Source organism: Bacillus rossius, chromosome 3, assembly GCF_032445375.1.
Source record: "Bacillus rossius redtenbacheri isolate Brsri chromosome 3, Brsri_v3, whole genome shotgun sequence".
In the NCBI taxonomy this organism is placed as follows: domain Eukaryota; kingdom Metazoa; phylum Arthropoda; class Insecta; order Phasmatodea; family Bacillidae; genus Bacillus; species Bacillus rossius.
The window spans coordinates 9,625,526-9,646,564 of record NC_086332.1 but is presented as its reverse complement, the minus strand read 5'-3'; the positions used below and the strand labels follow the sequence as shown (position 1 = coordinate 9,646,564).

The 21,039-nt window shown below is 46.9% G+C and overlaps 1 protein-coding gene across 3 annotated transcripts in view; it reads right to left on the bottom strand.

Moving 5' to 3' along the window:
• Window positions 1-20,051, bottom strand: part of LOC134530190 (ionotropic receptor 93a-like) — a 43,140-nt gene extending 23,089 nt beyond the window's left edge. For all 3 annotated transcript variants that reach the window (XM_063364846.1, XM_063364845.1, XM_063364847.1), the window contains exons 1-2: window positions 19,888-20,051; window positions 4,201-4,307 (exon numbers count right to left, since the gene is read on the bottom strand). In XM_063364846.1, coding sequence (XP_063220916.1) covers window positions 4,201-4,307; window positions 19,888-19,959 — 179 coding nt within the window. In that variant the 5' untranslated portion in view covers window positions 19,960-20,051. The remainder of the gene's footprint in view (window positions 1-4,200; window positions 4,308-19,887) is intronic.
• Window positions 20,052-21,039: the final 988 nt, after the last annotated feature.

Genomic DNA, 21,039 nt, shown 5'->3' with positions numbered 1-21,039 from the left:
CAGGCCTGCGATGAAAAAATTGTTTGGAATTTAAAGGGTGATTCTTAAGTATTTTAGTGTGCTCAATTCAGGAAAAATATTTTAAAAAGTCCATCACGTACAGTTTTTTTACAAAATATACTTACCGTACAATTGTTATATTACAATTTTCCCCTCAGGAGTAAATGCATACACTAATGTTTTCTGATTTTGTATATTTATAATTATAATTGCGGGGTCTAATTAGTTTTAATTGTTTTAAAGATTTCTGGTATAAAAGCATTAAAGTTCAAGAGCAGGTGATAAAGATGACTTTCGGTAGAGGAATGAGAGCAGCCAGGGTGAAGAGGTTCTTGGCCGCCAGACAGCCAAGAACATGTTCAATCAGGTTCTAACAGGATTTTTCATGTTCTGTCCTTCTCGTTCATAGCACTTCTTACTTTCCTTCTATCATTCTTCCCTTAGTGTGCCGACCTCCGTAGTGTAGTCGGATGCACACCGGCTTACGGTGCGAGGGGTTCTGGGTTCGAGTCCCGGGTAAGGCATGGGTGTTATTTACAAGCTACAAATTGATTGATTAGGGCATGATAATGATTCGAATATGGACGAATTGTACAGAGATTTTATTGATAAGATATGATAAAAGAAAAAAAAGCTTCGTATAAGTACACGCTCATTTCTGGCTGAACGGGTACCCCCCAAGGCCATAACTATCAAGGTAGAAGAAGAAGGTTCCCTTGGTGTTGATACAGTTAACGTGGTCTTACAGTCGTATAAAATCTAATTTGCTCTTGGTTTTGTTTGTGTGTGTTTTTTGTTTTTTTTGACCACTGACTTATTTATTTATTTATAAAATGACCTCCAGAGGATGTCGTGTTTCTCCTGATAAGTTTTGTTATATTTGTGGAAGTTTTATTGTGAAAAAACAACAGAGAAATATTACTGATTTTGTGAAAACAGCGTATTTTGCCTATTTTGGTATGAAGCTAGGGGACCAAGACAAATCGTGGGCACCACATAAAGTGTGTTCTATTTGTGTAGAAGAACTTCGTCAGTGGACCCAAGGTAAGAAAAAATCTTTTCGATTTGGAATCCCCATGATCTGGAGAGAGCCTCGTAATCATTCAGATGATTGCTATTTTTGTTCTTGCGATATTCAAGGTTACAATTTGATTAATAAGAAACAGATTTTTTATCCAAATATTCAGAGTGCTATGCGTCCTGTTCCCCATGGTCCAGATATTCCAGTACCCGTTGCTCCAAAGTCATTAGATGATATATCACTACCAAAAACATCTGAAGAAGAAATCACTGTTTCAGGTGATGAAGAATTCTATATACCTCAAAGTGAACCTCAACTGTTTTCCCAATGTGAATTGAACGATTTGATCAGGGATTTAAGTTTATCTAAAGAATCTGCTGAGTTGCTATCTTCTCGACTGAAAGAAAAAAATTTATTAGCTCCAGGTACTTCTTTCTACTGGTACAGAAACCGTGAAAAACATTTCACTCCATTCTTCACTCAGCATGAGGAACTGGTTTACTGCCATAATATAACAGCGTTAATGGGTATGTTTAATATTGAGTATAATAGCAATGAATGGCGTCTTTTCCTTGACTCGTCAAAGAGAAGTTTTAAAGGCGTACTTCTGCACAATGGTAATAAGTATGCATCAGTACCAGTAGCCCACTCTGTTTACTTGAAAGAGCGTTATGAAAATTTAGAAATGATATTGTCAAAGATTAATTATAATGAACATATGTGGACGATTTGTGGAGATTTAAAAGTGATCTCGATGTTACTGGGACAGCAGGGAGGGTACACAAAATTCCCATGCTTTATATGTGAATGGGACAGTAGAGACAAAAGTTCACATTGGATTAGAAAGGAGTGGCCAAGAAGAGAAGCATTAGTACCAGGAGTTAAAAACGTGTTAAGAGAAAATCTTGTCGAACCAGAGAAAGTTCTTCTGCCCCCACTCCACATTAAATTGGGTATTATGAAGCAATTCGTCAAAGCATTGCCAAAAGATGGCCCGTGTTTCAAATACTTGGGAGAAAAGTTTCCAGGATTGTCTGAGGCGAAATTGAAAGAGGGCATTTTTGTCGGCCCTGATATTCGTAAGTTGATGAAAGATGATGTGTTTGAGACGAAAATGAATATAACAGAAAAAGAGGCTTGGCTTTCTTTGAAAGAGGTAATAACCAAGTTTCTAGGAAATTATAAGGACCCTAACTACATGTTCATTGTAGAGAATATGCTGACTAAACTGAAAAATCTGGGTTGTTCGATGAGTTTAAAACTTCACTTCCTGAATTCCCATCTTAACTACTTCCCACAAAACCTAGGAGCTGTGAGTGAGGAACAGGGTGAAAGATTTCACCAAGACGTGAAAGAAATGGAAAGGAGGTATCAAGGTCGATGGAACATTACTATGATTGCTGACTACTGTTGGATGCTGAAGAGGGACTTACCGGACAAAGTCTACAAACGAGAAAGCCATAAAAGGAGCTTCAAAAAGAAGAGAATGAGGCATAATGAAGACGAATAAACATACAAATTGGTCATATCATACAGTAAATGGTGTTAAAAGCGCTCTAAGTGATTTATGAACAATAAATTTTATGATAAATAAAAATAAAGTGAAGTTTCTTGATCATTTATAAAATTGTATTATTTCTCCTAATTTTTATTTGCATTTTGTAGGAAAACCTTACGTGATGGAAAAAAACCATGGTCATATTTGGATTCAGCACACTTAAAAATATAAAGTTCAGCCACCAAATGTGAGACAATTTTCAAAAATTCGAAAAATGCAGGCCTGTGTTATTAGAGCATTTAAGTACAGACCTTATCCCATACTTCTGTGCTTTTTTGCTTATGACACTTGGACATATGTGACAATCGGAAGCGTATTTGGAAACATCACGAAGTTTTTAAGTCTTATATTAAATATTTACTTTGATGTACGAAATTATGGTTAGAATGTCACATCTCAAGACGCTCTAGAGCATCTGAGCAAGACTGATAACAATAATAAAATTAACGAACAGTTTCCCGTGCTGATAATTTGTTCTGTGTTTGTAACAATAGGTATTCAAATGAATATGCGTAGTGCAAATCTTTTAAAGAATAAATGAAAGTTTTGGATTGTTATTCTGTGACCAGTAAGGATACATAGAAAATACCTATAGCTGCCAAACAAAGTGTTTCCGGACAAACATTCTCAACTAACAGCTGCTCACAGTGATTGTGTCTTAAATTCCTTGAACTTTGTAAAAAAAAAAAAAAAAAAGGTAACTAAGTCAATCTGTATGATGATTCAAATTATAAATACATTAATTTTAATATACTAATCATAAAAATGAAACAAACTTAGGTGACTGCTAGATTTTGCATTATATATTTTAAATAATGTTCAGACATGTCATTTTTTAATCCATTACCAAATTGACAAGCAGTATAATTGGTAGCTTAATATTCAAGCCAAAATTATTATTTCTTCTATGTGTGCATTTACCCTATTTATAGAGAGAAAAAAATTCTGACATCGAAATATGGCATAGTTTCTAAGAAGATCCAGCTATCTGAAATTATGAAGAAGAATACCTCGTTGAAAATAACGTAAATTTCATGGAGGTATATAGACTATGGAGTGGTTGTCTGTTCTAAAGTGGAAGTCAATTGTTGAGAAATTGAATAGCAAAACAGACTGTAGCTGTATGAAGGCTGATATTCTATAAATTTGTTTAAGATGCCATTAGGTAGTGAATATTACTAAACAAATATAATACCAACTCATCTGCAAGAAATTAGCGTCGTACTTCATTATAATCGAAAATTGTTTTGCCATGTAATTATGAAAGGAGAGTGTGTTGGGGGGGATGTTCTCATTATAACCGAAGTATTCACCTCCACGGTGTTGGTCTTTATGTTTTATAGTGTAATTGCATCATGCATTTCATTTTATCCTCTTGTGTTTCTTCGTAACCAATTTCGCAGGAAGAGACTTTGAAGTTTTGGAATTGCGACTCTTGTGTAACCAGGTTTGTGTGTATTATTATTATTATTATTATTATTATTATTATTATTATTATTATTGTATGTATTTGGTCTCGTTGTCACTGTACTCACTCACTCAATGAATAAACAGAATTTTTGAAAACCAAAACCACTGTAGTGTCTGACGGCGTGTATTCTGTGCTCGGTGTGCCACTCGCCTGAAGTTGAGGTTCCTGCCGAGCGCCGACATGATCTCGAACACGACTCCGCTGAAGGACACGTTTCCGCGCGGCTTGCAGCGCCTCGCGATCTGCCACGGCGGGAACTGCGCAGGAAACGTGCGGCAGCTTATACACAGTAGCATGCGTGTTCCGCGAAACAATCTGAGAGCTCGTTGGACTGCGTTAAAGTATCCATCACCACCTTCTACCAGGCCAATCAGGACGAGTTTGCTTCCGCATAAAATTGTTGTGATTCTTAGAGCCAACAGTTGACATATACCAGAAAGAAACCCAGACGATTTTCAGTGTTTTAACACACGGCTGGTGTCCAAATAGTTTCACGTAAAATACATGTCCCTACTCATACACAACTTATACAATGACAATGACGCATCTATAATGTGTTTTTCGCAAAACGATTTTCAGACCAGCTATGTGTTAAAACTTTACAGCATTGTCTGTGTTTCGTGGTCGGCTGTTATTCTTTCAGGTACATGTCTAATTTCAGCAAACCATCATCACAGCCATTTAGTGCGGAAGCAAACACGTCCTGACTGGCCCAGCCAAACAAGGCAATGTCTTTTTTTGCAGACGACCGCCAATTATAAGGGAACAATCGCTAGCTTTGGCGTACTTTGTTGCAGTCTAATGAGTGATCACATAGTTTCGCGAAAAATACATGCACATGCTAATAATGGATAAAGACCGCGGGTGCAAGCTGTGGGGGGATATATTTTTTTCCCAACATTGAACTGCTAATTTGCCGAAACAAAATATAAAGAACTTGTGTTTTGGCAGATACAGCTGGTACGTTTTTGAGGTTATGAATTCTCAAGCACTCTCTGTATATGCATTATGTGCTTGATATTTCGTTATTAGTGCAATTTATTATGTACTGTATAAGATTAATACTCTACACTTAATAATATTAACAAAAAATGTGTGTTGAAGTAACAAATATAAATATTTGCATATGACTTTGCTAACATAAACTGATTTTGACAGTCCTTTAATTTCGTGTTGGCGGAGGGAAGGGGTATATCACCACTTTGCTCGCTGTTTGCTTTCAAATTATTTCCATTAGTTAGCGGGAATTGTACTTATTTTTATTTCGTGTGGGGGAGGGAGTTGAGTGATATATCACTCCATCTCCCCTTCTGTAGGCAAATATTACGTCGATGATGGTCTCGTATACACAAGACTTAAGTGGGTCTATATGCATCTTTGGTCGGCGGTGCACACTGAATTACTGACGGTCACGTCAGAGAGATTATTACAGTCGCTAGACTAATGGTTGACGTTTTTTAGACTGCAACGCTAAATAAAATATTTTTCCGGCTCGGTCAGCCAAAATGACCATAAACGTAAATTTGGGTAAAGTTAAATTCACATTTTAAAAATTAAATAGCGGCAATAAAATATTTTTTTTTCTTTGGGCCCAGTAAGTTATGTCCACCCAACCTATGGACGAGGCAGCGATCCTCAGGACTGTCAATGCGACTCCACTTTGGACCTGCAACCCTGAGTTTGGACCTGCGACCCTGAGTTTGGAACTGTAACCCTGGGTTTGGACTTGTGACCCTGAGTTTGGACCTGTGACCCTGTTTGAAACTGCGACCCTGGGTTTGGACCTATGATCCTGAGTTTGGACTTATGATCCCGAGTTTGAACACTACTCAACGCACACTATGACGGCAATTTATGATTCTTAAAAAAATAGTGTTTATGGGGAACAGTAAATGAACACACGAGAGATGAATCAGAAGGGCATTGGTAACTATTTGAGGGGCGTGAAAAACTACATGGAAAATGACACAATATTACCAAGAATTAAGAATGGTCATAGATTGTACAATGACCCCCACCATCCTGATTTATGACGAAAATTTTAGAATATAGTCATTACGAAAATGAGCTTAATAACAATAATTAACTTAAAATTAGTAATAGAGTGCTTGATTTAATTTTACTTAAATTTTCTATCGCCATTTTTAGGATGCAGTCATTACGAGAATGACTATATTAACGTAATAACAATAATGAACTTAAAATTAATAATGGGGTGCTGGGAACCATATGTCTTAGAATTTCTATCAAATTAGAAATTTTTTTAGGCTTAAGTAGTAGGGGGAGCGAGAGACTACTGTTACACAGTAAACAATCAAACTGGTGGGTGTGGCACTCCAACAGGTGGGCGTGGCACCACGTGTAAGGGTGGGCATGGCAGCAGGTGGGTGTGGCACCACGTGGCCGGGTGGGGCGTGGCCGGGAGCCACATGGAGGGAATCCTCAGGTGGTTGTTGACGTCATGTGTAGCGTAGTCTGCTCGGGCGACGGCATCTTGGTTCTAATTTAGGAAGCTAGGGAGCGCTAGTGTCGCGTGCCGCATTTATTTTTACAAGTACAAAAATGGAAGGTATCGCGGTGGCAGGGATTCGATCTGTCAACCTTTGGATTGGTAGTTAGCAATGCTAACTACACGGCTGGTGTCGACTGCCTCCCCTTCTGTGATTGGGGAGACATGTCTGGTTTAAAAGTTTTTAAAACTCGTTGACTGTTGTAACACATAGGATGTTACTTTTGTCTGAAAACACATGTAATATTTAATCTAATTGTAGCAATGCACTACTCGTAAGAGATATTAAAACTGATGTGAAAAATATACATACCTACATTATTTTTTTAAAAAAGAAATGTTACTTAAACAAGACTATTGCAAAAGAAGAAAATATTATTACAAGTTACTTTTGCCTGGTAATAATCAAATGTCAGGTACAGGTAACTCTGTTAATAACACACACACACACACAACTTCCTGCCACTTAACTGGAGTAAAAAAAAATTTGATACATATATTTCATTTTTAAATTGAATTACATTTTATCATTAACTGAATTAATGCATATACATGTAATATTTAAATTGGGGGGGGGGGGGGCAAATATTTTAACTTGGGAGAAATTACATTTGTATACAGGTACATGTAATATTTTAAAAGTGGAAAAAGTATTTTAACTTGAGGTAAATATAAATAATATTAATTGAAGGCTTTTCTAACGGGCTCCGAGTGCTGCTGGCTGGCGGTCCCTACGCGGGAGGCCATCTGGGTTGTTATTAAAACAGGAGGGGGCCGCCGTCACCACGTGTCTGCAAGGCTCGCGACACAGCGAGAGCTCTCTTGGATAACCTACACAGCATTGGCTATATAAAAATTTAATATAATGACTATAAGAGAGAATACTCTATATATATGCACAAGACATTCCTTTAAAAAAATTCTTTAAGTTATGAATAATGACAACTGTGTATGATGTAATAAGAATACTTATAATAAAATGGGTGATATATTATAAATAATATTACTTTTTTTAGTAATTGTCACTGTATATTTAATTACTGGAAAAACAATAGAAATATATCACTACAAGAGTTCAATGTCTTTAACACATAAAAAAACGGTGTTTGAATTCGCCGACTAGTATTACATATACCTTAAGTATTTTATTAAGACATAAATATTGCTATGAACATAGGTAATGTCTATAGCTTTTTCATTATAGTGGTATCAAAGATGGCAGACATGCTTCATAACAAATTAAGCATAATATGACTATACTGGTCTAGTACTATAAAAATAAACATGGCTACCCTCTAGAGTGTGTTTTGAATTTGGTGCCAACTATAGTCATAGAGTAGTGGCTGCCAAAATAATTTTTTTATATTCAAACTTGAAAACCAATGACTATACTGGGAAAAAATATGGCGGCCTGGTATGCTCTGCTACAAGATGGTGGCCTGGTATGCTGTGCTACAAGATAGCGGCTTACAGCAATCGATTGTCATATATAAAATTAATTTGTTAGTTGGCTGTTCTGGATACTTCCTAGCAGCCGAAATTATTTTTTTTTCCAATATTGATGGAAAAAAAATATGCCGGCCGCCTAGCAGCCGACAATATATATTCAATTTCCCGCCTAGTACTTTAAAAAAAATTAACATGGTGGCCTACTAGCAGCCGATGTGGCTTGTTTAAATTTCCCACCTAGTACTATAAAAAACATGGTGGTCGCCTAGCAGCCGACACTATATTTTAAATTTCCCACCTAGTAATATAAAAAAATTAACACAGTGGACTACATACGGTTTTTAAAACTTCCACAACACAAAACAAATTTATAACCATATATACATCTTAAATTATTATTCCCAACTGGCCTTATGGCCGTGTGGTTAGCATTGCTGACTACCAATCCAAAGTTTGATGGATCGAATCCCCGCCACCACGATACCTTCCATTTTTATACTTGTAAAAATAAATGCGGACAGCGACACTAGCGCTCCCTAGCTTCCTAAATTAGAACCAAGATGCCGTCGCCCGAGAAATCGACGCTCCACGTGACGTCAACAACCACCTGAGGATTCCCTCCACGTGGCTTCCGGCCACGCCCCACCCGGCCACGTGGTGCCACGCCCACCCGGACACATGGTGCCACGCCCACCTGTTTGAGTGCCACACCCACCTGTTTGATTGTTTACTGTGTAACAGTAGTCCTTTGCTCTCCCTACTTATAGTCATTACGAAAATGAAAGAAGAGAGCACCCCACACTTTTAGTTATACAGGGTGTTGGTGCATTATTTGGCTATTGGACATAATCTTAAATAATATGTATATTTTTTAAATTTTTAGTTCATTCAACGATAAAAGTTTTTTTTTTTTTTTTTAGTTTTTTGAAACTATAAGTTATACTTCTTTGGCATTTCTAAAATATTAACCTGAAACATGTTAACACATTATAATACTAAGTATACATATGTATATGTGTTTTAGCTTAAACGACTGAAACAACGACTACAAACAAACCCTAACCTTATTTAGCTGATTCTAAATTTATAATTGAATAGTAAAAATTTCATTTATATTTTTATTTTTATTTTTCATGGCGTTGAATATATTAAGGCTAATAATTTGTTGTGTCTCCACAGTTTGATGACCGCTGCGCTATCTCTACATTTCAATATTAACTAAGGGTTGTCAAAATTTCAATGCAAGAATTAATACGTATTTTTTAATTTGTCATAATTTAGTTTTATGATTATGAATTATACCATAAAGTATTAAAGGATAGTTGTACTATTATAAAGTTTTATTTTTTTGTATATCTGCACGGTGTAAAATCTGCGACGTTTACAAAAGAAATACATACGGATGAATCAAGCGGGTCCGCCATCTTTTCGAGATTTCTGTGCCGCCCGCCGCAGATGGCAGCACCGTGGTGACACATTTTTGCTAAACGAGAATTCCGTTCCATTCACGAAATTGTTCCAACCAAATGCCGTAAACCGAGAGCTTAAGATTGACGTCGTCCCAAGTGCTCCTCCGGCTCGCTGAGGCCATTATTGCCCGTCGCTGCTTCAGGCTTGCGTGTGCGCCGGCGCCCGTGCGCAAAAGTGTAACAGGTTTTGTTTATGTAATTATGTAAGGGTGTGGATATCTATTTGTCTTGTTGTGTTGATATTGTGTTGAGTTCAAAACGGATAAAATGTGTTTCCCGGGCGACTGAGTCGCGTCTCCCCGCCTGTGACCATGTGGCTCCACGCACTCGCACACGAAGGAAAGAGGGGAGATTCATGTGCACGCGGCAAGGGGGGAGGCCGCTGAGACGTCGCGGAGCGTGGGTGGAGTCAGTCGCCGAAGTGGCATGAGAGAGCGCGGTCGCGAAGGTCACGTCACCGTCAGTCGTTCGCGTCGTCAGTTACGTCACCGTCAATCACGTCACCGGGAGTCACGTCACCGTCGTTCGCGTCGGCAGTTACGTCAGTCTTTCATGTCATCGTCAATCGCGTCACTGCCAGTCACGTCACCGTCATCCACGCCACTGTCAGTCGCGTCACTGTCGTGTCACCGCCAGTCAGGTCACTGGTAGTGTCGTGTCGCGCTCAAGGTGCGTGGAGCCGGGCCTCGCCCTGATGGACTGTCACAGAGGGGAGCCGTGACAGCCCATGTACAGTGTGACGTGTGCATTAAACACACCTTAACGTCAAAACTCTTTTATTCCACCTAAGTTAGGGTAGTTCCCTTGCCACGTGGCACGTACCCTCTCTACCGGAGCAGCTGGGCAGCGACTCCGAACCACGGGAACGGCCCTAACGTCGTCAAAATGGCGCCCAACTAGTGTGGCTGACCATGAGCTTTTACATAGAAACGGACATGAAAAGTGCGGATTTTCAAAACTTTCGGGAGCCGCGAGAATGCTGCAGGGAGTCGAGCGTGGACAAGAGCGGCGCGGGAGCGGAAGCCGACGCGCCAAAATGGTGTGAGATTGCGCCGTCAAGCGATAAGAGCGCGTCACACAGGTATCGGGTTTCATTCGGCCGCGCGAGTGAGTTCGCTCTTCCCCCTTTTCCCCTTCAAGGGATCGCGCCGGATGAGCGCAGGCGAATTGCGCCCTTCGGGTCGAGCGGGAGCCGAGTCCAGCCGAGCGACGACGAGTACAGCCGAGTCGGACCATTCAAGATCACCGCGCCGCCGGGTCAACTTCCGCGGGACGAAGAGCGTGCGGAAACGGGACCTCCGTCAGTGGAGGGGGGGAGGCGGGCCATGCCTGTCTGTTCCCCGCCACCTGACGTCCCGGTCCGCCGCACGGGCCGGTCAGCCGCGCATGTCGCGGAATGCTACACACCTGTGCGCGTGAATATGGACGGGGTCTGCCAGGTGTGTCATAAGCCACACGGAGAGGGCAGCTTGCGAGGGGAGGGCGCTACACTATGGTGCTCATGTACCCCTAAGGAAAAGACTGTAAAAAAGGAAATATATAACCATGGCACAGAGCGGGCCGTGATAAGGGAGCGCGTGACGTGCGCGATGGTAGGCTGTCCCGGGCGACCAGGCGAGACGGCGCAGTGCTATGTGTGCGGCACTGTCAGACACCGGATTTGCACGACTGCACGCGAATTCGCTAATTTCAGGGACGGACTATTTCTATGCGCAGCCTGTAACGACGGTGTGCGGCGCCATGGGGAGGCACAACCGGAACCGGTACCGCGAAATGCAAGCGTGGCGGTGTCACTACCTGTATTCACGGGGCGAGCACATGAAGATCCGCATGCATTTCTGCAAGCATGCTGGGACAGACTATCAAGACACGCGGTGCCCGAGGACGAGTTCACGGACAGAGTTAGTGGACAGCTCCGGGACAGTGCCCAAGCCTGGTGGGCGATGGCAGGCGAATACCGGATGTCTTGGACCGAATTCGTTACCCGGTTCGAATCCCGTTTTGATGACGCGCGTTCCCGTGCCAGCTGTCGGTACCAGCTGTACTGTCAAACACAGCGGGCCGGGGAAAGCGTGGAAGGCTTTATTTATCAAAAGCTACGCCTCCACCGACGTCTGACGACAAGCGGCTCAGTCGCCGAGATACTGCCAGTGATTGTGGAGCTACTGTCACCGGAATTAAGACCTTTCATGCGTAACGCCGCGGGAAGAAGCGTGGACGATTTCCTAGCCATGGCGAGAGAAACAGAGAGAGACATCCAGGCCATACAGAGTGCAACGGAGACCATGATGCCGTGGAGGCCCAACCCCACCCCGGCGGTGCTGTCACCAGAAGATGCTGGAGCGATGGTGCGGTACACTGGCCCGCCAGCACCGCCGGACAGATCCGCCCAGTCGCCGGGGTCGCGGGGACGCAACCTTGAGCCACAGGGCCAGTCGAGGCTGACCTGGCGGCAGGCCGACCGAGGGGAGCGACGCGGAGGCCCGACAGCCCGCGAAGAGCGGCCTCCCCGCTGCAGGTACTGTCCAACAGAAATGTACCACTGGCACCGTGAATGCCCCGTCAAGGCCGCCGGAGAAGGGGGAAACGGAGGTGACACAACACCATCGGGAAACGCCTAGGTGAGGGCGATGAGACAGCTGGGCCCCGCTCTCCGAAACTCCAACCAGCCACACCGCCCCGCCCACCTGACGTCGGCGGGGGCGGTCCGCGCCGGCCCGACGGGCCGTGCCCCGAGTCTTCGGCGAGCTATGCCGCTCGCCCCACATCGTCGGCGTCCCCGCCAGCAGCTGCGGGCGCCAGTGAGCTACCGCCCCGCCCACCTGACGTCGGCGGGGGCGGTCCGCGCCGGCCCGACGGGCCGTGCCACGAGTCTTCGGCGAGCTATGCCGCTCGCCCCACATCGTCGGCGTCCCCGCCAGCAGCTGCGGGCGCCAGTGAGCTACCGCCCCGCCCACCTGACGTCGGCGGGGGCGGTCCGCGCCGGCCCGACGGGCCGTGCCCCGAGTCATCGGCGAGCTATGCCGCTCGCCCCATGTCGTCGGCGTCCCCGCCAGCAGCTGCGGGCGCCAGTGAGCTACCGCCCCGCCCACCTGACGTCGGCGGGGGGCGGTCCGCGCCGGCCCGACGGGCCGTGCCCCGAGTCTTCGGCGAGCTATGCCGCTCGCCCCACATCGTCGGCGTCCCCGCCAGCAGCTGCGGGCGCCAGTGAGCTACCGCCCCGCCCACCTGACGTCGGCGGGGGCGGTCCGCGCCGGCCCGACGGGCCGTGCCCCGAGTCATCGGCGAGCTATGCCGCTCGCCCCATGTTGTCGGCGTCCCCGCCAGCAGCTGCGGGCGCCAGTGAGCTACCGCCCCGCCCACCTGACGTCGGCGGGGGCGGTCCGCGCCGGCCCGACGGGCCGTGCCCCGAGTCTTCGGCGAGCTATGCCGCTCGCCCCACATCGTCGGCGTCCCCGCCAGCAGCTACGGGCGCCAGTGAGCTACCGCCCCGCCCACCTGACGTCGGCGGGGGCGGTCCGCGCCGGCCCGACGGGCCGTGCCCCGAGTCTTCGGTGAGCTCTGCCGCTCGCCCTACATCGCTGGGGGCCTCGACAGTAGATGCGGGGCTAGAGGATACGCTGTCCCGGCTCGGGCGCATGGGTCCCGAGGAAGGCAGTCTACTGCGCATACCTGTCCGGGTGGACGGCCGGGAACTGGAGGCGCTGGTGGACACCGCCGCCAGCCACAGCTATATTGCCGCTCACCTCGTCGCCGGTGCTGACGTGACAGCTGAGGCTGGGACAGTCCTGCTGGCCACCAGGGGAGCTTGCGCGCCCACGTCTGGGCGCGCCCAGGTAAAAATTCACATAAGGGACCATGTTAGCCAAACGGACGCCATAGTGTTGCATGAGCTACGAGAGGAGATTATCCTGGGAGCCCCCTGGCTTGCACAGGTCGATGCCACAATCGAAGTCCGTGCCGGGCGCTTGCACCTTGGTACCCGCGGCCGTTGGACTGTCTACGGTATCCACCGGCCTATTCCATCCCTACCTCTCACAGTTGTAGGTTTGGATGAGCTGACCCACGGAGTTCCAGCCGAGCACCACGCCGACATCGATGAGGTGATAAGGGCTCATTCGCAAGTGTTTGCAGCTGCGGACCAGTTACAGAGGACTACAATTACAGAGCATAGCATACCCCTGGTGCCCCATACCCCTCCATTCCAGAAAGTGTTCGGGTTCGGACCCCGTGAACAGGATGCCATACAGGCGCAAATCGAGGAGATGCTGGCGAGTGGCGTCATAGAACCTAGTAATTCACCTTATAATAGTCGTATCGTAATGGCCACCAAGAAAGATGGAACGCTGAGATTTTGCGTAAATTTCAAAGCAATAAATCACCTCACCATTCCGGCACCACCACCATTAATCAACATCACGGATGCCCTCGCTGGCTTGGGGAAAGCCACCATCTTTTCAAAGCTTGACCTCAAGTCGGGGTACTGGCAAGTGCCAGTATGCCCCGCCGACCGCCCCAAAACAGCCTTTACCGCCCCAGACGGCAGGCGCTTCCAGTTCTGTGCGATGCCGTTCGGCCTGATGGATGCTCCTGCGACCTCCCAGACCATGATGGTCCGTGTCCTGGATGGCTACATCGGCAAGTTTGCCCAAGCCTACCTGGACGATGTGATCATCTGGTCATGTTCGTGGGAGGAACACGCACACCATCTGGCCTTGGTGTTTGAGCGGCTCGCCAGGCACGGGCTGACGTGCGCCCCGAGGAAGTGCCACATTGGGGCGGAGGAGATCGAGTTTCTGGGCCATATTGTGGACGCAGAGGGATGCCGCCCGCTGCCCAAACAGCTGTCCATTATTGAGGGCAAGCAGGCACCCAAGACACGGAAGCAGCTCCAGAAACTCATGGGGCTGTTGAATTGGTTGAGGTCATTTGTTCCCCACTTCGCCTCGATTACCGCGCCAATGACCGACCTGCTTTCACCTAAGCACAAATTCCGGTGGACCCAGGCCGCCGACCAGGCCCTGGGCGAGGTAAAACAACAGCTCCGCAACTGCCACACCCTGTCGCGGCTGGTGCCGGACGAACCACTGTTCGTGCAGACCGATGCCAGCCAGGAAGGCATGGGGGTGGTGCTGTACCAGCTGGACGGCCAAGGCCAGAGACGTATCGTCGAGTACGCGAGTGCCAAGTTTGGCCCAGCGGAAAGACGATACCATGTCAATGAGCAAGAGTGCCTCGCTGTGGTGTGGGCACTAAAAAGATACCGACACTACCTCGAGGGGCGCCCCTTCATTCTCCGCACGGACAGCCAGTGCCTCAAATGGCTGGATTCCGTGCAGGAGGGCAAGTCAAAGTTTACCCGGTGGGCCCTTCTCCTCCAAAGCTTCCACTTCACGGTGGAACATGTACCCGGCCGGGAAAATGAGCTCGCTGACGAGCTTTCCCGGCACCCGGACCCCAGAACCATAGTCTACGATGACCAGGGGTGGGACAACCTCCTACCCCCGGTTCCGATTACCAACTATTCGGACCCGGCCCCCAACGATGCCTTACTGTACATGCTGCCTGGGCCCAGCACACCAGAGCCGGCCATCCAATTCGCCACCATGGCAGAGCTGGTGACTCACGTGCGTGACGCCCAGCAGGACGACCCACAAACACGAGCCCGACTGGCCGAGTGTGGCGACCAAGCATTTCCCTATCAGCGTAGTCTCGATGGCATGCTTCAGACCCGTGGTGCTCGCAGAGGAAGCCGCTGGAGTATTCATGCACCCCCTGCTGCACGGCCAGCCATCCTACTGTTCTTCCACAGTCATGAGCTGGCGGGGCACCCTGGGGCTGAACAGACCCTGCGAGAAATCCGCAGGACGTTCCACTGGCCGGAGGTCACGGCCGACGTTAAGCAGTTCGTGCGTGAGTGCCAACGCTGCCAACAGTGTAAGGCGCGTCGACCTGATGGCGTGGAGCAACAGGTTCCCCGACGCCCTGACCACCCATTCCACGAGGTGGCTCTTGACATTATGGGCCCCTACCCACGCACCTCCCGGGGAAAGCGGTTCATCATTGTAGTCACTGATGTGTTTACGCGATGGACCGAGGCGTTTGCTGTCGCCAATGTCAAGGCGGGAACAATCATCGCCCTACTGGACCGAGAGGTGTTCCCACGGTATGGGTATCCGAGAGTGCTGCTCACGGATAATGGAGTCCAATTTACGGGTCACAGCTGGCGGAAGGCATGTGGGCGGTGGGGGGTCCATCATCACACCACCCCTACCTATCATCCCAGATCAAATCCCACTGAACGCCGCAACCAAGACATTAAGACCCAGCTCCGTATCCGCCTTGATGAGGACCACACTAAGTGGGACATTCACCTCCCCACCCTCTTGTACTGCCTCCGCCGGCGCACGAACGAGGTAACGGGATATTCTCCAGCTGAGCTGCTCCATGGTCACAACTTAGCATTGCCAGCCGAACTGGGCGTCATTCACACAGAAGAACCTTTCCCGGTAGAGGACCTACGGGCTGGGGCACGCAGGCATCAGGCCCAGTTTTTGGATCATCGAACACCCCAGTCCCTAAATCCACCCCCGCAGATCATTCCAGGACAGTTTGTGCATGTAAGGCTCCAGCATCTGTCAGCCAAGGGCCGTGGGTTTTGCGCGGGCCTCGCGCCCAAGTGGTCCGAGCCCAGGGAGGTGGTGGCTCGCTTGGGGATGACCACTTACCTGGTGCGGCAGCCGAATGGCCGAATGGCCAAAATACACCGTGATGCCTTGCGGCTAGCCACGGTCCCGATGCCGCAGCAGCCATCAACCGTAGGAGCCGCAGATAGTTTTACAGACCAGGACTGCCCCAGGGACCAACCAGAGACACCACGAGGAGGCCATTGTGCCAATTCTGACCCGATGCCCCTAGACACCGACCCTGGAAGAAACCACTGCAGTAGGGAAGGAAGGAGATCGGACTCACCTTTGGTGCCGACGAACTTCGGTGACGAAATGGTCACTGGCAATACCAACCAAGCAGGTTGCGAGAATTCTTTAAATCCCAAAGCTCCAGTATTTTCCCGAGAAGCTACGCCCACCCAACAAGCATATGGGTATGAGCCCAACGGTTTCACCATGGACCACCTGGATGAGCTTGCTGACAGGCTGGACTCCAGGGATGCCCAAAACTCCGTCTTTAACACATCCCTTACCCCAATCCCTGATGAAGAGGACCCTGAGTTACCAACCATTGACACCATCCCTAAAATAGTATTCCCCGAGGAAGTAATGGAAGGGTTAAACGGGGATGAGTACCACCACCACATAGGTTATCCACCTGAAGGGCCCTGTGGTCCCGAGGAAGGGGTCATCATTGAACTCCTTGATGAGGTGAAGGAAGGGGACAGATCCCCACCTATGCACCCAGACACTGCACCGAATCCCCAGGTTCCGGAAATAGCCCGCCATTCCACTCGTCAGCGCAGGCCTCCCTCCTACCTGCTAGACTATTGGCCATGGGTACTCACCCAGCAGGTTACTCCTACTTCCGCCCATGGGATGCCAATATGAACGCCCGAGTGCCGAGTGTTAATGGTGAAGTGCGTGTGATCGTAGCATCAGCGGGCAAAATGACCTCGGGGAGGGGGGAGCATTTGACGTCGTCCCAAGTGCTCCTCCGGCTCGCTGAGGCCATTATTGCCCGTCGCTGCTTCAGGCTTGCGTGTGCGCCGGCGCCCGTGCGCAAAAGTGTAACAGGTTTTGTTTATGTAATTATGTAAGGGTGTGGATATCTATTTGTCTTGTTGTGTTGATATTGTGTTGAGTTCAAAACGGATAAAATGTGTTTCCCGGGCGACTGAGTCGCGTCTCCCCGCCTGTGACCATGTGGCTCCACGCACTCGCACACGAAGGAAAGAGGGGAGATTCATGTGCACGCGGCAAGGGGGGAGGCCGCTGAGACGTCGCGGAGCGTGGGTGGAGTCAGTCGCCGAAGTGGCATGAGAGAGCGCGGTCGCGAAGGTCACGTACCGTCAGTCGTTCGCGTCGTCAGTTACGTCACCGTCAATCACGTCACCGGGAGTCACGTCACCGTCGTTCGCGTCGGCAGTTACGTCAGTCTTTCATGTCATCGTCAATCGCGTCACTGCCAGTCACGTCACCGTCATCCACGCCACTGTCAGTCGCGTCACTGTCGTGTCACCGCCAGTCAGGTCACTGGTAGTGTCGTGTCGCGCTCAAGGTGCGTGGAGCAGGGCCTCGCCCTGATGGACTGTCACAGAGGGGAGCCGTGACAGCCCATGTACAGTGTGACGTGTGCATTAAACACACCTTAACGTCAAAACTCTTTTATTCCACCTAAGTTAGGGTAGTTCCCTTGCCACGTGGCACGTACCCTCTCTACCGGAGCAGCTGGGCAGCGACTCCGAACCACGGGAACGGCCCTAACGTCGTCAAGATGTTACACATAGTTAAAAAGTATTTTTAAGAAAAAAAAACCCAAACTCAAAAAAGGCCGGACAGCAACTCACGTGGAAGGACACGAGTGGCAGCGTGCTGTTACATTTATGACTGCTTCACGCACAGAATGTAAACAAACTATTTATTTACTAACATTTTATTATATTTATCGTCGTTTGTTTATATATTTCCGTTTGAACGATTTATTTTGTGCAATTGAACGTCTCTACGTGTGTCGGAATCCTTGACATAATTCCAGCTGACAATTAAGCATCAATTGACTAGACCCCTCTAGGGCCTTATTGGTTTTAACGGTGATTTCAGCTTTTGACACTGATTTTATATAAAAGAGTGTTTATTGCTGAAAAATAACATTTTAAATTTGTGACGTTTTGACACTTTAAGACGTTTTGGGAGAAGTCGGATTTTATTATAAAGTGTTAAATTACGTTAACGGTGATTTTGTTCCGGCCAATCAGAGGCCGAGTTGCAATAATGAAGAGTTTGGAACTAAAATTAAGAATGAGAGTTATAAAATCGTGGCGTCACAGTCAAAATCGCCGGGGTTTGGATCCCTTAATATTATGAAATTCGACGAAGCTATTTAGGTCATCCAAGAAAAAGGATGTTTCTAAACGACGTCTACAGTAATTATATGTAATTATTATAGGGCGCATCAGAACTGATGCGATCTTAGGAGTGAAAATACGTGAGTAATATCTGACTCGATTTCCTCCATCGCAAATGACCGTGCCTACGAAACAAAATAGTCATATCTGTTTCCCTACAAACGTAAAACATTTAATTAATACGTGAAATTACGTCAACACACTAAAGACAGACGTGTTTTAATTAATTTTACTCTGAATACACAATCCAATTCCTATACCCAGAGGTTAAGCGGGATAGGATCTCACGGTGTTTTGCCGACACATATAATGAACTACGCCGAGGTACAATTTTAATTGAAGTGAACTTTGAAAATATATATGATAATTTATTCATTTTTCGCCGCACCTAAATTGAAAACAATGAACTTTACAAAAGGGATAAAACGGACTTTTGTATATGTATTCATGTGTGCAACCTAATTCCTGAGTATGGTAAAACACATATTTAGTTGCCATATGTCCAGTTACTAGTTTGAATATCTATTGTTTATTAAATACGACCTAGAAATTACGTTTGTAATTTATTGTCTGTTTTATGTATGGTAAAATATCCCAATTCTCCTTGTTTCAACTGTCTAAATATTTGTCCTGAAACTTTCACAAATTTTCTCTTATGTGTATAATCCTATTTATTCTTTATAAACACCTGACATTATATACATAAGAGTGGCGCCCATAATTAAAAATAATACAGACGTTGCAGTGGAGCGACCGATCAGCTGATCGATATAGAGCTAGGTGCAGAGCTATGCGATTGGCATAGAGCTAGCTGCAGCCATACCAAAAAAACAACATAACACAAAATGTCATATTTTATATTTATGTATGTTTCTTCGTCTGTTTTTACACAACTGTGTTAGATTGAGACACTACATATACTTTCTGTATTTACAGAAAGTGACAACCCAAGTGGAGATTAAGTAAAGACCACCACACACACATAGTACATAAAATGGCGCCCAACGTGGGGCCGATTGCTCAGATCTAATTTGTTAAATTTAGGGAGATCTAAGCAAGTTTTACAGAATTGTGATTGTGTATAGAGTAATTTGTGTGTAAGTAACCATATTAGTGTAAGATGGCTCAGCAACCGTACTTTCTCAGAGGCCGAGCTGATAGTGTAGAGGAGTGTCCCACTGCATGCAGTTCTGACAGTGGCACCCTCACGGCCAGGGAGGACTGTGACTCACCTGACAGGGTAGAAACGATGCCACACACACATAGTACAATAGTTAAAAAGTATTTTTAAGAAAAAAAAACCCAAACTCAAAAAAGGCCGGACAGCAACTCACGTGGAAGGACACGAGTGGCAGCGCCTGGCCCCGAAAGCCGTGGTGCACGTGGGGGAACAGGTGGTCGCGCATGCGCGGTCCCGCCGCCGAGCTCCAGTCGCCCACCACCTCCAGCCGGGGGCCGCGGGGGCGGTAGTCGCTGCCCCACGTGTCCGCCGCCTCCAGCCGCCACCACGAGCAGTTGCACGCGCTGGCCCTTCCCTCCCCCGCCTGCGCACGAGCAACCACATTCCATTATTTTACTAACTACCAACTTTACCAAATATAATTCCCGTTGATTACAAAGGTGCAGCAAATTCAAATTAACAAAAAAAAACTTAACAAGATCAAAAATTATACTAAAATCAATAAAAGGTTATTTTTCTTTTAAAGTATTTTAAAGTCTTGTTATAGAGATCCGGAGCAGCGCGCGCTGTTGAGAAGTTACAACATCCCGATGACAGCGATATTATTGCCCGTAGACGAAGAAACACAACTAAATACTGGCAAAATGAAATGAAATGAAACATAACTGTAAGTTGTCACAGTGGTAAGGCAATGCATTCATATCCCAGAGTACACCGGGTTCAAAACCTGTTTCGGCCATCCCGATATCATTTTACCAAAGATTTCGTAAAATCACGCCAGGAATATACTGGGATGGTTTCTTTCCATAGGTGGTGATACCTGTATGTGTTGTACGTTGATCGCCTCTAACGAAGTTTTTTTGATGAAAAGTTAAGCTCAAATAAAAAAATTAACTGAGGAAATAATCTGCCTCATATAATACCATAATTTGCTGCAAGAAACCAAGGAAACTCCAAATCGGGATGGTCGGAACGACACTCGTACCAGGATACTCCCCAGTGTAATAGCTCGAGCGCGCCACTGCACCTTCATCGCCCTGAGCACGGCGCGCCGGCGGTGGGCCGGGCCGGGGCGCGCCGCCTCCCACTCCTCCACGGACAGCTGCTGGAACAGCTTGGCCTCGTCCTGCAGCACGGCATCCAGGCCACTGACGAAGGCGCGCAGCAGCTCGTCCAGACTGCACAGCGGTCGCTCCTGCCGCACACAGGATGGAGCTTCAGTACGTAGACTAATGGCGAGGTAGACCGCTCTAACAAACCTATTTTCCCCATCACTGAACGTCTAATAATTTTCCAATATTTTATT